The sequence below is a fragment of the Petaurus breviceps genome, unplaced genomic scaffold (assembly GCF_028583685.1).
Source record: "Petaurus breviceps papuanus isolate PSGF00001 unplaced genomic scaffold, PetGlider_PUasm1.0 567, whole genome shotgun sequence".
Lineage (NCBI taxonomy): Eukaryota > Metazoa > Chordata > Mammalia > Diprotodontia > Petauridae > Petaurus > Petaurus breviceps.
Genome location: NW_027186383.1, coordinates 7,559,696 through 7,577,484, shown reverse-complemented (window position 1 = coordinate 7,577,484; position 17,789 = coordinate 7,559,696). Strand labels below are relative to the sequence as shown.

Sequence of the window (17,789 nt, the reverse complement as noted above, 5' to 3'; positions counted from 1 at the left end):
CCCCTCACATCCCCTTGCCCCCCTATTCTCCTGGAGGGTGAGATCCCCTATTTAGTGTGTATTTCCCTCCCTCCTCAAGCCAGATTCAATAGGAATAAGGTTGACCCATTCCCTTTTGCCTTCCTATTCTTCCCCTCCATTGTAACCATTTTCCCTTGCCTCTTCTGTATGAGATAGTTGCCCCACTCTGTCTCTCCCCATCTCCTCTCATTATATTCCTCTCACCTCTTAATTTCACCTTTTAAGTATCATCCCTTCCTGTTAAATTGGTCCCATGCCCTCTATCTATGTATACCTGTAAACGTATATACACACATTCACATATGTATTCATATGCCCACATACCTTCTTATAAAGACATATATATATACATACATACACATATTTCTAATCCCTTCAACTACTGAGAAAAGTTTCATAAGTTACAATTATTGTTTTTCCATGTAGGAATGTTAATAGTTCAACTTTGGCCAGGTGGCTCAGCAAGCAAGAGCACTGGCCCCAGTGCCGGGACAACCTGGATCAAATCCAGGCCCAGACACTCAGCACCACACCCAGAAACAACAACTGGCCGTACAACCCCGAGCAAGCCACTCAACCCTGATTGCTTTAAAAAAAAAATAGTTCAACTTTGATAAGTTCCTTATGATTTCTTTTCCCTGTTTACCTTCTCATGTTTCTCTTGCTTCTTGTATCTGAATGTCAAATTTTCTATTCAACTCTGGTTTTTTTAGCAAGAATGCTTGAAAGTCCTGTATTCCACTGAATGACCATATTTTCCCCTGAAACATGATACTCAGTTTTGCTGGGTAGGTGACTCTTGGTTTTAATCCCAGCTCCCTTGACCTCCGGAATATCACATTCCAGGCCCTTCGATCCCTCAGTGTAGAAGCTGCCAGATCCTGGGTTATCCTGATTGTGTTTCCACAATATTCAAATTGTTTCTTCCTGGCTGCTTGTAATATTCTCTCCTTAATCTGGGAATTCTGGAACCTGGCTATAATATTCCTAGGAGTTTTCTTTTTGGGATCTTTTTCAGGAGGTGATCGATGGATTCTTTCAACCTCTATTTTGCCCTCTCGTTCTAAAACATCAGGGCAGTTTTCTTTGAGAACTTCCTGGAGGATGCTTTCCAGCCTCTTACTTTGGTCATGGCTCTCAGGCAGTCCAATAATTTTTAAATTATCTCTCCTGGATCTATTTTCCAGGTCAGTGGTTTTCCCATGAGATATTTCACATTGCTTTCTATTCTTTCATTTGTTTGGATCTGTTTAACAGCACCTTGATTTCTCATAAAGTCATTAGCTTCCATTTGCTCCAATCTAATTCTGAAGCAATGATTCTCCTCAGTGAGCTTTTGAGATTCTTTTTCCATGGGGCAAATTCAGCTTTTTAAGGCATTCTTCTCCTCATTGCCTTTTTGAGCCTCCTTTGCCATTTGAGTCAGTCTGTTTTTTAAGGTATTATTTTCTTCAGTCAGGCTGTTGACTCTAATTTCATAATTTTCTTGCATTGTTCTCATTTCTCTTCCCAATTTTTCCTCCACTTCTCTTATCTGCTTCTTAAGGTCCTCTATGGCCTGTAACCAGATTGTATTTTCCTTTGAAGCTTTTGGTGCAGGAGTTCTGACTTCACTGATTTCCTCCTGTTCCATGCCTTGCTCCTTCTTATCCCCAAAATAGGAGTGTAATGTTGGAATCTTCTGTCTGCTTTGTTTCCTTTGCCTGTTCATTTTGCCACTCAATGATTTGACTTTTGGGCTTTTTGCCACAGTAGGACTCTGCCACCAGACAGGGGAGTTTTCGTCCCAAACGCTGGGGTTTTCTCAGCTGCTGGAGGTATTAGATGGGTGCCCTCTCTGAGGTCTCCACACGCTCTGGCAAGCTGGACACACACCCCAGGACCTCCACTCTAGACTGCAATCCAGATCCAAGCAGGTTAAAGCAAGAGCGATGACCCCTCAGACTGGTGCTTGGTCCCCCTACACTCTGCAGGCCAGGAGCTGAAGCCGCCACGCGGCACTGGCAGGCTGTGCTGGCGTCTCAGCGGTTTCTCGCCCCGGGGGTAAAAGCCACGCACTCCCACTTACTGGGTCCCAAAGTCCAGACTGCACTGGCCTCTCACCTTGTCCTTCGCATCTATGTATTGATAAATCTGGAAACGGCCACAGCTGCTGCTGATCTGGAGTCCCTCTGGCTGGCGGCTGGTCAGGCCCGCCCTGGGGCTAAAGCCTCGCCGTGGTGCTGGGCTCGGCTCCCAGAGGGTTGCGCTGGCCGATTCCTGCCGGCCTGCTGGGCTGTTCTCAGCGGGAGGTTAGCTTCTCTGTGTCATTTTGTGGGTTCTGCAGCTCCAAAGTTTGTTTAGAGTCCCCTTTTTACATGGATTGGGGAGGGTGGAAGCCGGAGCCGTGGGAGGGTCGTGCTTCTACTCTGCCATCTTGGCTCCGCCAATCGCTCTTGCTTTAACCTGCTTGGATCTGGATCACTGTCTGGAGTGGAGGTTCTCAGGTATATTACCAATGTGCCAGAGTGTGTGGAAGTTTCAGAGAGGGCAGAAAACTAATAGCACCAGCAGCTGAGAAAACCCCAGCCATTTGGGACAAAGCTCCCCTCTCTGGTAGCAGAGTTCTACTGTGGGAAAAAAAACTCAAAAGTCAAGTAATTGAGTGGCAACATGAGCAAGCAAAGGAAGCAAGGAAAGCACAGCAATATGACTTTGGATTCCTTTTTTGGGGACAAAAAAGGATTGGGGCATGGAACGGGAGGAAGACAGCAAAGTCATAACTCCTGCACCAAAAGCTTCCATCAAAAGATGCTTACAGGCCATGGAGGAGCTTAAGAAGGAAGAGTAGTGGAGGAAAAACTGGGAAGAAAACTGAGAATGATAGAAGAAAATTATGAGAGTCAACAACCTGACTGAAGAAAATAACACCTTAAAAAATAGACTAACTCAAATGGCAAAAGAGGCTCAAAAAGCCAATGAGGAGAAGAAAGCCTTAAAAAGGCGAATTTGCCAGATGGAAAAAGAATCTCAAAAGCTCACTGAAGAGAATCATTCCTTCAGAATTAGATTGGAGCATATGGAAGCTAGTGACTTTATAAGAAATCAAGATACTATTAAACAGATCCAAACAAATGAAAAAACAAAAGGCAATGTGAAATATCTCATGGGAAAAACCACTGACCTGGAAAATAGATCCAGGAGAGATAATTTAAAAATTATTGGACTACCTGAATGCCATGATCAAAAAAAGAACCTAGAAATCATCCTTCAAGAAATTCTCAAGGAAAATTGCCCTGATGTTTTAGAACCAGAGGGCAAAATAGAGGTTGAACGAATGCACCGATTACCTCCTGAAAAAGATCCCCAAAAGAAAATTCCTAAGAATATTATAGCCAGGTTCCAGAGTTCCCAGATCAAGGAGAAAATATTACAAGTATCCAGGAAGAAAAATTTGATTACTTATACTAATTAGCTATAATTCTCAATCAATAATTAATCATGTACTACCAATTTTCAAATTTCACAATAGGCAACTGAAATTACAGGCTTAAGGGAGTTCAAACTCACTCTATGAGGGGGGCGACCAATACACAGTGGATTGTTCATTATTAATTCATAATAAGCTGACTAACCTCTATTAAAATAATATAAAACAAAGCAGGATATCAATTTTCAATTTTCACAGATAACAAGTGTCATTTTCACTGAAACAGGGCCTCATTTAAAAAAAATGATCAATAGCTTGAATGAAATCACATTCCTAGCCAGTGTAATTTGCAACTAATGTAAAACTTTGAGGGATATCTAACAAAATAGATGAGTCAGGATCCAAAGAGATCCTAAAATGGCAAATCAATGGGTTAGAAACTAATAAAAATACAATATTGATAAATATAAAGTCCCATATTTCAATCCAGAAACTTATCTCCGCAAAGATAAAATATAGGAAGATGACTAAATTGCAGCTCATCTGAAAAAGGTGCAGTGATTTTAGCCACATGGAAGCTAACTCAGCCTAAGCAAAGCACTATCCATGGCGGCCAATAGAACAAATACGATCTTAGGTTAAAAGAGAGTCAGTGTAGAGAACCCAAAAGTTCAGCCTTGCCTGGATCAAGCGCATCTGGAAGTCTGTGTTCTGTTTAAGTATAACAGGGTTATTGATAAACTGGAGAACATCCAAAGGAGGCCAGCCAGAACGATGAATGGCTCTGGATGCCTCCACGAGGGTCAGCTGAAACCAGTGGAAACACAGTCTGGAGAAGGCCTCCCCCAAAACATGCATTTCCCCAGATTCAGAGAGGCTAAGGATCTTGCCCCAGGCCAATCATCTGAAGGGATCTCCTAAGGAAGAGGAATCATACTGACCTGTCCCAAAGGACAGAATCAGGTGATTTAAGAAGCAAATTAAGGTTAACACACTTCCTAATAAACAGAGCTTTCTCCAAACTGAACAAGCTACCTTGGGAAGTGGTGGGTTTCTTCTCACTAAAAGTCTTCAAATACAAGCTACATGGTCACCTCTCACTTACATTGTAGAAGGTATTCTGATCAGATATGGGGTACTAGATAGTCACTAAGGTTCCATCTAACTCCAAACTTTTGTGATTCTGTAAAAGTGATGTATTATTATCTTTTCAAGAAAACAAAGTAATCATGGAAACACTGATTATAGAAAAATGAAAAATACATGTGTAAAAGATGAAAATTAAGTCATTAAAAAATTATAAGCCAATTAAGATAGTATATCTTCAGAGAAAAAAAGAAACCAGGCTATGGTTTGTTGGGGGAAGAGGGAAGGAAGGAAGTAGGATAAAAGTTATAATCATTTTTAAACTTCTACCAATCCAGACCTTGCAATTTGCAAAAATGAATGGAACATGTGAGAGGCTAAAAGCAGTCACTGACTGAAAGATGCAACTGAAAGGGACTGTAGTCAGAAATTAGGCACAGACCAACATCTCACACCACAAATGCATACATGACATAGATTTAAGATGTCATAGCATAAACAAATTAGGGGAACAAGGAAAGAAAAATATCTCCTGCACCTACAGACAGGGCAAAAGTTCATAACCAAATAGGAAGCAGGTAAAGGAGTAGATAAAAAGTTTTACACAAACAAAATCAATATATGAACTAATGCAGAGTGAAATGAGTAGAACCAGGAGAAAAAGTTAGAAACACGGTATAGAAAATAATTTTGAAATACTTGTTTTAATATTTTGATAACTACTTTAAAATAATTTATTTCCTTTGTAATCCTATATATCTATGCATTTAAACATTAGAGTGGGTATGGGTTCATAGGCCACAGTAGACTACCAAAGGGATCCATGATACAAAAAAATGAGAACTGGTGTTATAAAAAATAAAGTGAAACCTCAAAGATATAAGAATTCTGATCAAAGCCATGACCCCCACAACTCCAGAGGACTGATGGTAACTACTAATAGAGAAGTGACTGGCTCAGGCAAAGGATGGGAGGTACATTTGCAGATGTGGACAATGTGGATTTGTTTTGGTTCACTAAGCTTATTTGTTGGTGTTTTCTTCTTTGTATTTGGATTGGGGAAAGGGAGCGGCAGTGGTGGTAGCCAAAAAAAAAAAAGGCAACATGGGTCACTGCAGCATCTAAAAGAAAATGAACAAAAGAGGACAGAAGATGTCCAAAAGGAGCCAAAGACAAGAAAGAGAACCCAGGAGTATATTAAATTTTTAACATATCTTTTAAAAAGCAGCCAGGCGGTGCAGGGGACAGAGCACTGGGTCTTGAGTCAGGAGGACCTCAGACATTTACTGGCTGTGTGAGCCCAGGCAAGCTGTTTAACTGCTGCTTGCCTCAGTTTCCTCATCTGTAAAATGGAGATACTAACAGCAACTTCCTCTCAGGGTTGTTGTGAGAATAACTATATGGCACTTCACACAGTGCCTGGTCCATAGCATGCACTATAAAAATGACAGCTGCTGCTGTTGTTGTTAAAGCACATTCTATGAGGGAGACATCTGTGGTTTTATATGCAAACATCTTTTTGGGTTCTACTTTGCAGATGGGAACGTTTTCTTTTTTTTGGTGTTTAAGTGTAGAATAAACCAAATGTACTAAAAAAAGGAAATGAAGGTAAGGTTCAAGGCACAGAATGACATCCATTTTCAGACATGACCAACGTGTGTTTTACTTGAGTACAATTGTGTGTTACGAAAGAGGAGATCTTTTTCTTGGGGAGGAGGGGCAGTGATGCCCAAGAAAGGCATAGAAGAAAAGCCTTTGCTAATGGAGAATTAAAATGCAAAGGGCACAGAAGGAGGCTCGGAAAGCACGAGCCGCAGAGTTCTGAAACCAAGGACTGAACATGCTGGGACTCACACTTTCATATTCTTCTGCTCTTCAGATATGGATATGTTCATGTTTATTGGCATTTGTGAAATTCAGGATCGAAAATAAATTTATAGGAAAAAAATTACGGTGAGGAAAAAGCAGCTACATGTCTAAAAATTTCAAAAACATTTTGAAAGGAACACAAATTAGCAAGAGCCACAAGAAGGTTGCTCAAATGCTCCAACAAGGACAAACTTCAGATGAAAACATCCTAAAGCTACAACATAAAAGCCGCTAAATTCACAGGAAAATTAGAGAGCATGATGCCAGTGGATTGTGGAGATGTAAGCATGATATTATCCAAGCAGTAAAACTATGAAATGCTGTAGTCTTTTCTGGAAAGCAAAAAAGCCATAACAACAACAGAAAAACCCCCAATACTGTGGGACTAAGTGCTGCCACTACAAACGTGGGACCACAGAATGGATCAAGGGAGAGGCTGCAAGCAGTGACTCACCCAGACAAAGGCCTCTGTGTCCTTCTCCCTCGGACCTTCGCAGTGCTTCTCCTCCCTCCAAAAGGGAGATCACATCCAGTGTACAAACAGGAATTCCTAAACAGTGGGAGATAAATGAGAAACTGATGGGGACAGAAAGGTACCTGGGAATTCAATTCTCTTCAGGGAAAAGCAGGGGCTAAGAAAGCCCAATGGGTGGTACAAAGGCTTTTTGAGCTGTGTATTCTCAGGGAGGAAGATGGGTCATGACGCCGGGCCCAAGACCTTTTCCATCTATACTGACTGTCTGTCCATAGGGACAGACAAGATCTATAGGCTGCCATCCAAAAGTATATCATAATAGGGACAACAGACATCCTTTTTCTGCTTGTTTTTTCCTCTGTGGATGCAAAGGCCAGACCACTTGAGGGTGCTCACTGACCTCTTCCAGAAGGCTGTTCTAGGGCTCGATGCCTTTGGCACTGTGTTCTCCACTGAGGCAGGACCTCAGCACCCACTCTCACAGTGGTGAACACCTATGGAGGGAGCGGGAGAGCCTTCGGGGAATGGCTAAGTTCTCTTCAAGAGCCCCGAGGTGGACTCATTCTTTTTAACACCAACCAACATCATTGTAACAGGTGGAATAAGATGATCTAGAAAGAACTAAACATGAATATCACGCAGAGGGCAACAAAGAGGCTCATTAATGGAGGGTCTGAACAAGCCGCGACACACAGCCAATGGGAAGTCACAGATGGGGATGAGGTATGTCCTGAGGAAGTGCATGACGAGGAGAGCCAGGCAGGCCCTGTGGGTGAGAGGCAGCAGACAGACAGCCCAAGCACCACACGCATGTAAAGCGAAAGGGAGGGGGCTCCAGCACGTTGGGAAGGGACCCCACACAGCACACGCAGGGAGTGCATGACAAATTGTGCACAGACCGGTCACACAGGATGGTGTGGGATCTGTATCACTGGACAGACTTACAGAGCAGTGAGCATGAGTCACAGATTAAACTATGCTCAGAAAGAAACCTGGGTCACCGGAGCCACTTTCTGAGAAGAAATTAAGAGCTTTTCCCAGATCTCAGCTGATTCAGGGGTGTGATCAACTGACAGGGGCCTAACAAGCACCAGAACATGAACATGATACTAGAACATGATACTAACATGAACCAGATACTAGAACAGGCAACGCTGATGTAAAGACAAGAAGACAAGAATGCATGCCAACAAGCAGCTTTCATTCAATGGAAGAAAACAACATATGTATAAATAAAAAATAGGTTAAGGAAACCCAAGGTAATTTGGGGCCTGAGGCACTGGTAGCAGGGGGTGTGGAAGGGCTTCCCTAAGGAGGTGGCCCCCAAACTAAGTTACACAAAGGGATGGAGAGAGAGAGAAGGTGGTTGTACTGGGGGAGGATAGGAAGTAAGACAGTCACATAGTAGGTGCTTCATAAATGTTTACTAACCAGCTGACCAACTGGACCCTGGAGTAGCCAAAGCAGGAATGTGTACTAGGCCTGGAAAGGGAGTTTGGAGTGAGGCTGGAAAGGGCTCTAAAGACCACGAATTCTGTGACTGATTCTAGAGTTGGGAGAAAGTCCTTGTAGCTTCTGAAGCCACAAGACAGATGTGGTCTCACCTCTGAACTTCCTCTAACTTAACAAATATCAATCAGAAAGTTTACGCCTTCCTATAGACAGAAGAGGGGCAATTGGGTGGTGCAGTCTGTGGAGAGAGTGCCAGGCCTGGAGTCAGGAAGACACGGGTTCAAATCCAGTCTCAGACACTTACTAGCTGGGTGACCCTAGGCAAGTCACTTAACCTGTTTGTCTTAGTTTTTCATTTGTCAAATGTGGGCACACTGTGGAGGGAAATGGCAAACCATTCCAGTATCTCTGCCAAGAAAACCTCATGCACAAAGTCCATGGTGTCGCACAAAGTCAGACTAACGACTGAATAACACAGACAGAGGGCTATGCTGGGACAGATACTGAGCTCAGTGCAAACATGGTTTTAACCCCCTCTGCCTCATGGGACTTTCAATGTGGGGAGAGTAAAAGCCAGTGATGCAAAGACCTAGGAAAAGTGAGCCCAGGAGAAGAGTGGGAGGGAAGACTTCCTCTACAGCCTGAGAGCTGGGACAAGGAAACTCTGGGATTCCCATTAGGATAGTTTCACCTGAGTCCATAGAACAAACACTATCTATTGGACATAAAGGATCTGGGACTCTTCCCATGATGACCTTAAATACTCTTGCACAACCAGTCAACACTCAGCCGATCCTCGGAGACCTCCCACCACCTACATTAAGGAAAATGCAACAATGCCCTCATGGATGGGCTCTGCGTCACAAGGGGCAGGCACGCTCACCCACAAAGACCAGGTTCTTGTAGGTCTCCAACGTCACATCCCTGTACAGGGCCCTCTGGGCAGGCTCCAGGTGTCTCCACTCCTCCCGGGTGAAGTCCACGGCCACGTCCCTGAAGGTCAGGGATTCCTGAGTCAAACACAGTCATGCTGAGCCAAAGATCATGCGTCCAGATATTTTTCAATTTTTTTACGTGCCTCAACTTGTACTAGACCCCATACTGCATATCTATCTATCTATCTACATTATCTTCCTTGGAGTACTCCATTTCATCTTGACAAAAACCTCTCTTCACACAGCCCCAAGAGAAGCATTCATTTTACTCTTAGAGACCTAAACCAAACCACAGAATCAGCCTCCACTCCATACTCAATAGGAATACTGGCAATCACACTCCAAATAAAATTTTGAGCATTATAGCCATAGCTTTCCATTACTAATCAACTTATTCTGTCCACATTTACAAGGGAAGCAACATCCCAGGAAAGGCTAAGGGTTCTCCCCAGTTCTAAGCATGAATGGCATTCTGCTTGGACTCTGAGGTTACCAACCCCTCTCTCCTGCAGAAATCTGGAATGAGTTGTCTCTCAGGTTAGGGCATTAATTAACTACAGATAACATACAGAGAATTGTGCTAAGTTTCAAGGGAGAGCTTTTCTCCAGCATTTCAATGGTACTCTGACCTTCACCTGGACCATCATCTCCCCTCAGGCCCTGGTTGGAGATGGTTCAGGATCCGGAACCCTTAGGAAGTGTCTTGGGGATGGCAATGCTTCTGTCTCAGTGTCCCCAGTCCCAGAGGAGATGCAGACACATGGCTCCAAATCAGAAGGGGATATGATTTCATGAGTGGAAATGGCATTAAAGAAGAGGCCTTCCTACTGGCTTTGCTGCTGCACCGTAAGAACCATGGCCTCTCTCTCTCTGACTAGCAAAGATGTTGTCTCCCTCATTAAAACGTGAGCTCCATGACAGTCAGGCCTATCTTACTCTTCTGTTTGCATCCCCAGTGTAAGCACAGCAGAGAGCACTTGGGACCTGCTTTATTTACTTATTATCCAATTATAAAGGTCCTAATCCATCCGTGTCTTCTAAGTATAACTGACCAATGTGTCTCTCCTCCCAGAAACACTTGCAGAAGGAGGCCGACCAGGATGCATGAGGCTTTCCTCTCTGTTTCTCATTTGTGCCCGGTGTAGCAGCAAGCACCCCAAGCTTCCTCAGGGTTTGCAGCTACCACAGGTTCTTGGATCTGCTTTGTTAAAGGAAAGCAACTCAAAATGGGTTAACAAGCTTACTTTAATCAGTCAGACATATATCGTTTACCTTGTTCAGGAGAAAAGGTCAGCACCCTGAACCTCAAAGTATACAGGCATAATTATCAAGACAGAAACATCAAGTAGACAGATTTCCAAACTGTCCAACCATTACATCCATACCCAGTCAACATCTGGGTTTCCACATTCTGGGTTTTTCAAAGCCGGGGGACTCTCAACATCGGCTTCCCAGAATTCAGATCAAATCACAGAACACTGCTCAAAGTGAGTCCCAAAACAAAGCTACACATCAGGGCTTATATAGCCTTCTCCTGGCTCAGAGAATGTAACAACCTTTTTGACCCACTGGCCAATCAAAAAGTATCTTCTGAAAAACAAGCCTCCCTCCCCAGGCTTCTGGTGCACTATAGCCTAGGGGGAGGGAAGATCTTTAAAATTTACATTCGCATTACACCCGGGTGGCATTCTTTGCTTTATTACCAGAAAAACAAGGGTAATGCTTTTGTTTCAGGCAAAATCTTGTGTAAGTTAAAGAACTACATAATTTCCACTTTAGTCCACTGACTTCCACTGGTTGATTTGGGTCCAGTTTGAACAAAATATATGAACTTACAGACCAACTATAACCAGTCCATACAACTGGCTATCACAGTCTGGGCAATAGGCATTCTTCCCAGTGTGTATGGTCTGAAGGAAACCCTATCAATGACAGACACACACACACAAAAGCATTTGGAAAACCTCCAGATAATCCTTTTTTATGATGGGCCCTGGGCAGGAGAGTTTCCATGACAGTAGCAAACAGTCTCCTTTGAAACTTGGCTTGATATAAATAATCAGGAGCTCATCCAAAATATTAATTTTGTTGTCAGGTCAACCAAGTCAACTTCTATAACCTTAGCACTCTCCTGGCTATCAATGGCACTGCCAAAAAATCGGGCAGCAAACTGAACAGAATATCCCAGACCTGCATCCCTGCACCCACAAAGTCTGGCACATAGTGAGAACCTCATTATGCTGACACGAAGGCTGAGTCAACTAGTCCAACTTTTGGACACACATTTAAATATTTAAGTCCCATCATTCAGATGCTGCTACAATCAAAGACAACTGGTTTTCAAATTATATAATTTGTTCTAAAATTTGCTGTTTCATATTATGGAGACTTTCCAGATCTATGGATTTACCTTCTATGTGCCAGGGATCAAGACAGCCAGAGAGGATTCTGGAGGAGAATCACTGAGGCTCAGGAGCCTGGACGAGACTTGGGTGAACTGAGAACATTGAAGATTATGGAAAGAAATGTTACACCAAGACTATATGGCACAACATGGGACACCCAAAGAACTCAAACTCACCTGAATCCTCACTGTCAGGAATCCAGAATTCATTCCCTCCTCATGTTGTGCAGGCTGAGCTGGACAAGGAGAAAGGAATCATGGGGGTGGTGAAGCCTGCCTTACAGCTCCTAATCAAAGCCTTCATTGACCCCCTAGACTCCCTTACGTCCCAGCCCCTCTCCTCTGTCAATCCCACCCTCTAGATCAAAGGTGTCACCCAACAAAGGTCTCATGTAGCCCACAATGCAACTGAGTGAAGCCCAAGCCAGAATAAAACTGGGAAAGACTTAACAAAAGAAATTGATGAACAAATAAACATGAAACCTGCGGGGTTTTCTAAGTCGATGTGTGCCCCTGTTGTGTATGGTTTAGTGGCCTCGGTTTCCATGTGATTTTGACTCTGCTGATCGATACCTGTTCCTATACTGTCAGTCAGGTACCAATTACTACTGGAAAGTATCCAGAGGCTGAGTTTTGTCTAAGTGCATGGCACGTGTACCCTGCCCTCACCAGGGCAGTGACTGATGGTTTAATCACCTAAATGAATGAAAATACCTCCCATGCCAGGGAGTGCTGGTGGGCCTGGGTCAGATAATGGCCTGTACTAATAGAGAGAGAGGAGAGGAAGGAATTTAACATGAGGGTCAATGCTGTCCTCATTCTTCCTCCCTCTTGGACCTTTTCTTACCAGCTGTCCCTTGAGGCAGCTACCCCTGCCTCCCACACTGGGCAGGTGGCATTTTTCCCTCCAACTCTTCTGAGATGCTCACCTCCTCTCTCTTCTGGCACCAGCACCAGCTCCTCCATGGTCATTTGTCCTGGCTGGGCTCTCCCTGCTCAGTCCTTGTTCCAAAGTTTCTCTGCCTGGAGTCACTGCCCCATCTCCAGGGCCTGGGGCTGCTCCTTAAGCCTCAGGGGAAGATCTCAGGGTGGGAGTTGCCCCCTGGGGGGGAGGGCTGCTTTTCCTGTAAGTGTCTTCTACACCCTTCACCTTCCAGGACAGCTGAGGCCTGGGAAAGGTAAAGCAAGGTCACTTTAAATGGGCCCTTCATGCTCAGATCCCCATCCCCAGCTGGACCCTGTAGCTCTGCTGCTGCCAGCTGAGCCCAGAGGGGCTATTTGAGCAGGAGGAAGCAAGGAATCACACAGGGTTTTCTAAGCCATCCACAGCCCCTAGACACAAGGACTGGGATGTAATATTTCATTACAGAAGAAACCTTTAATGCCTCCTATCGTTGGAGAAATGGATGGGTCAACAACCATGTGGTGATCGACTACCGAGGCCACCGCAGAGTCAGGAGGGCTGTGCACTGGGACGTGGGGGCCGCAAGATTATCGTTCCCCTTTCCCCAAATACGTTTAAACTTACCCAAAGACCCTCAACACACCATGTTGTCATGCTTACACATTCATCTCAATGCATGCATGTCCGCAAACCAACACACTGCAATTCAGCGCTTTCTGAGATAGTCACAGATCTTGGACACAAAAATAAGGGAGTAATGAAATTTATTCAATTGAGAAATATCATATTTAAAAAGCGCAGCGTTGCTGACACTGCAGAAGAAACAAGGCAGGTCTCCTGCCCCGGCACAGGGGTCGGCAAATACCGGAACACCGACCAAGTGGCAGTCACTCCTCTGGATGTGGCGATGAAGCCCGGACAGAGACACAGCCTCGGGGCGCGCTGCACTAGGCCCAGGGAAATGATTCAGACCCGAGCTGGTCTCCAGGCAGCATCAGCTCAGCGCGACCCATAGGCGCGGTCAGCCTTCTGCCTCTCTGCTAACAGACAGCCCACTAACGGCGCAGGGATTTAGACAGGAACACGCTTTACGTGTCTCAGGTACAGGGAGAGTGAGGGGAGGCTACCCTGACTGTGGCTCCAGGCGCTAAGCTCCCCGAGCCCGGCCCGGGGCCCCTGGTGAAGGCTGCGGCCCGGCCTCCCTTCTGTGTCTGCAGACCTACCCCCCGATGCGCAGGGACCTGCGGGTGGGCGGGGCTGGTGGTCTGCCCTGCAGGAGCCGCAGGCCTGGTGACAGCTGCGGCCCCGCCTCCCTTGTGTGGTTCCAGGACCCCCCCCAGGAGGGCCCCCCCCCCCGGGTACCCCCCGCTGCGCAGGGACCTCTGCCCTCGGCCCTTCGGGTGAAGCGCAGCAGGGTCCGAGCTCTGCCTCAGTGGTCTGCCCTGCAGGCCGGCGCCCACAGGGATGCCCGCCCTCACTCGAAGGGCGGGGGGAGGGCAGCGGAGGCGGGGGGGGGGGGGGGGGGTGTCCGGTTACGGTCACGTGTCCGTCGGCTCCGCCCGCTGCCCCTCCCCCCATTAGAAGGTGGGGTTTGGCCTCTGGAGCCTCAGTCCCCGGCACATCCGCTGCAAACAGTAAGTGTTTAATAGCTGCTGGTTGGCTGGCTGCCAGGATGGGGGAGGGGGCCTGTGGGAAGGCAGGGGGGAGCTCCTTATGGAGGTGCGAGGACGGGAGGCGGGCACGAGCACTCACGCACACTTCTTCCCCGACACATGCATACTTACACATGAGTGTAACGCGCAAAAACAAACGCCCATTGTCACACGTGTGCAGTCACGTGGGGATACTACCCACAGGTGCTTACAAGGGGGGGGAGGAAAGTTGTGTCCGCGCGTGCGCACTGATTCTCGGGATCACCTAGGTGCCTAGAGCAGGGGATGGGGGCGCCTGGAATGAGCACCGCGCATGCGTACTGCCTTAGGTTGACACCGCGAGCCTTCCCAACAGGAGTGGGGAAAGGGGGAAGAGCAGAGCCCGACCGCGCCTGCGCACTTCTTGCCGGCTCACTCATCTCTCAGCTCGAGCGCCCACTGCAGGGGCTGAGGAGAACGGAGCGGGCGCTGTAGAAGGACAAGTCTCACTGGAGAGACCCTGGCCTCTCACCATGAAATCCAGAACAATCTTTCCCACAATGCATCACGCTCTGCGGCTGAGACTACAAGACCGGGGGCCAAAAAGCCGCTCGGCCGAGGAGTGCATTCTGGGAAATGTAGTCCGGAAGCAGGAAGGCTCGGGCGCGCCCTTGGCCCCACACTCCATTTCCCAGAAGGTATTGCTGTGGCCCTCCTTTCCAAACTTGAGTCTGCACACGGGGCGGGGCTTTTTCCGGGGCTGGCCAGCACCCTATGACACTATCACTTGTGTCCGTGGAGGAGAATTTTTTTGTCCTGATTTTATTTTAAAAGAAATGAAAGAATTCAGGTCATCGCCTCTATGTGGACCTCAGTTTCCTCTGAGGTAAGATGTAAGATGACCCCCATCCACCTTTCTGGGTCTATGACTCCGTGACCCAGGGTCATTCTCTATCCAGAGTGACCAAGGCTGGGGACTGGATCGTGAGTCCCTTTTTGGGGAAACTGGGTCTCTCCAGAAGCAAACATTAGGACCCCCAGATCTTCACAGACTCGTCCAAACCAGTGGTGTCCAACTCAGATATTGGGAGCCCTAATTCGTAATAGGACCCCTGCAGGCGTATTGACTTAGTTTGAAGATGTGACATCGTCTATGTTCTAGTGCGTTTTTGTGTGTTTTGTTAAATGTCTCTCCGTTATATTTTAATCTGGTTGACTAGTTTGGTCCCCCTAGGGTTCATTGGTGACACTCTGGATCACTCAACTCATCAAACTTGAAAGTTTCGGTCCCAAGTCTCTTTTTAAATTATATTTTATCTTTTAAAAATAGCAAAAACCAGCTGTCTCTCCCTCCGCCCCATCTCCCTATTGAGAACAAAAGGGAAGCAGAACCATTGTTACAATGTATAGTCAAGGGAAACAATGTTCGGGCTGGACTGCGTGCCAAAAGAGCTGTGCTTTATTTCCGCCACCAAGCCCTCCCCTCTCTGCCTGGAGGTGGGAGCCAGGTGCGGCGGGAATCTTCGGAGCGCTGGAGCTTGCACGGGTCCGAGCCCCCACGCCTTTCAAGGTTTTTGTCTTTACCGTGCAGCAGGGGCTGTGTAAGTTGTCCTATTCACTCCAGGCTTCCTCAGTTCACAAAAGTCTTCTAGGGTTTCTCAGAAACATCTCTCTCTGTAAGGGGGCAGGTTCTGTTAGGCCCTGATTATGCCATTGTAGGCCCTTGCCAGCTTGGTTATTAATGGACTTTATTAGGGCTAATTGAGGGAACTTACAAGAGGCCAGTCTGGGCAACGTCAAGACCAAGTAAAATGGATCCTGCAGCCAGCTCCAGGTCTGGTTCCCACTGTACACTCCGCCCCTCATGACTTGCTCATGTAGTCTTTCTGTTCATATCTTCCACAAGGTTCTCTGAGTGATATACTAGTGATTTAGCTAACATGGAGGATGCAGAGGAGCTACCAATGAACCCCCCACATTAGGAATACAAGCACAAATAGGAGAACCACACTAGCAAGGAGAGGATTGCCACAATGTTACCCTTTTCTAACATCCCACCCCTAGGGAGGCAAAGGAAAAGTCAATGGAATTTGGAGAGAAGTGGGAGAACTGAATTTTGAGAGTTAATTTATTACAGACTAGCTAAATTTCCTAAATAAGTTCAGAGACAGAAACATTTTTTGACACATTGTGGGTGTCTGGGGTGAAGCCCACCCCTCAAATATGGAGGAGTTCATGTTGAATTGAAGGCAGAAAGGTTTTATTAGAAGGAAAATCAGAAACTACTGCTGGAGCAACCAGGTAATAGCGTCCACAGCCTAGGAGAAGCAGGAACAATTTGTGCTTGAAAACCACAAAACTGAGATTCAGGGAGGATTTAGGGTAAAAAAAAAATGGACAGTATTTCCCAGGAACAGGCGTGACACAAAAACAGGATGTCTTGCAGGAATGTGGACTGCCAGGCTGGTGTGAGCTGGTTTGAGATGAATCCACTCAGTAAGGTCAGCCAGCAAAGGTGTCTGGGAGTAAGCAAGACTTTGGCTCATTGCAGGCTCCTGATTGGCTCCTTTCAGCAAACAAGCTTACTCTATGAACAGTGCCTGTGCCTGGTAAGGTGACTCATAGAAAACAGGCATATCAGTCTTGGGGGTACTCTGATGGGGGGTGATACAGAATAGAATCAATTACAAAATGGAATCAGAACTAGTTGATTTTCTTAATTTCTCCCTTTTTGTTAATGGGAGACCAGTCACAATTTTCCCTGATTGGTCAATGTAAGAACAACAAGAATGATCATACTACAAGCCATAGCAAGAATATCTATATTCATGGACTAATTTAGAGGGAGAATGCACATGATACCAAGACAACTGAGAGAACTCAGCATACGAATAGAGTGAAAGAAAACACCAAAAGTTACACAATAATGATGATCAACATTAACATCAATTCTTTTTGTATTGAACTAACCCACTCGTAATGTTAACTTAGTCAGCAAATTTCATCTTGGATTTACATGTTCCATGTAATTTATTGCTCTCTGAAATATCTTCTCTTGGACATTCTACAGTAGGTCTCATCTTTAGTAGATTTGCTTCTCTGGTTCCAAGTTGCTTATAGAAACTTCTTAGATGTTCCTGCTAATTTTTTTTTTTTACAAAACAGTCTCTCAAATTTTAATTCTCTAATAGCTAATTCATGTGGTAAAAACTAACTCAAACCTTGTGGGTCTGATCTTATTAATAATAGGGTTATGAGAGAAACATCAAATTAGTTCACTTGAAACTTCAGAGAATTTAAGTTTTACATACTGTGGAAGAATAATTTACATTTGATGTACAGGATTGTCTGATCTTGTTACTTTCTCAAAATTTTCTGCTCCCACCAATTCAAATTCCCCTTAGGAGGAGGAGATGCTATTGATGATGTAATCCTACATATGAAAACATAAGATCAACACTCTTGGTAGAGTCTTCACCCCTAGGGTTCAATGGTTACACAAATGAATTTTCTTACAAAAGTCTGACTTTAATTGTAACAAAAGAACCGGGAAGGGTTGTGTATACACACCAAGTAATTCCAAAATGTATACAGAGAACAGTG

At 45.5% G+C, this 17,789-nt stretch overlaps 1 protein-coding gene across 1 annotated transcript in view; it reads right to left on the bottom strand.

The window, feature by feature from the left end:
- The window catches only part of LOC138173241 (zinc finger protein 84-like), a 21,397-nt gene extending 8,580 nt beyond the window's left edge, over window positions 1-12,817 (bottom strand). Inside the window, 4 exon segments of the mRNA XM_069103199.1 lie at window positions 6,840-6,935; window positions 9,196-9,322; window positions 11,829-11,887; window positions 12,581-12,817. Of these exon segments, the coding sequence (XP_068959300.1) occupies window positions 6,840-6,935; window positions 9,196-9,322; window positions 11,829-11,887; window positions 12,581-12,623 (325 nt within the window). The 5' untranslated portion in view covers window positions 12,624-12,817.
- Window positions 12,818-17,789: the final 4,972 nt, after the last annotated feature.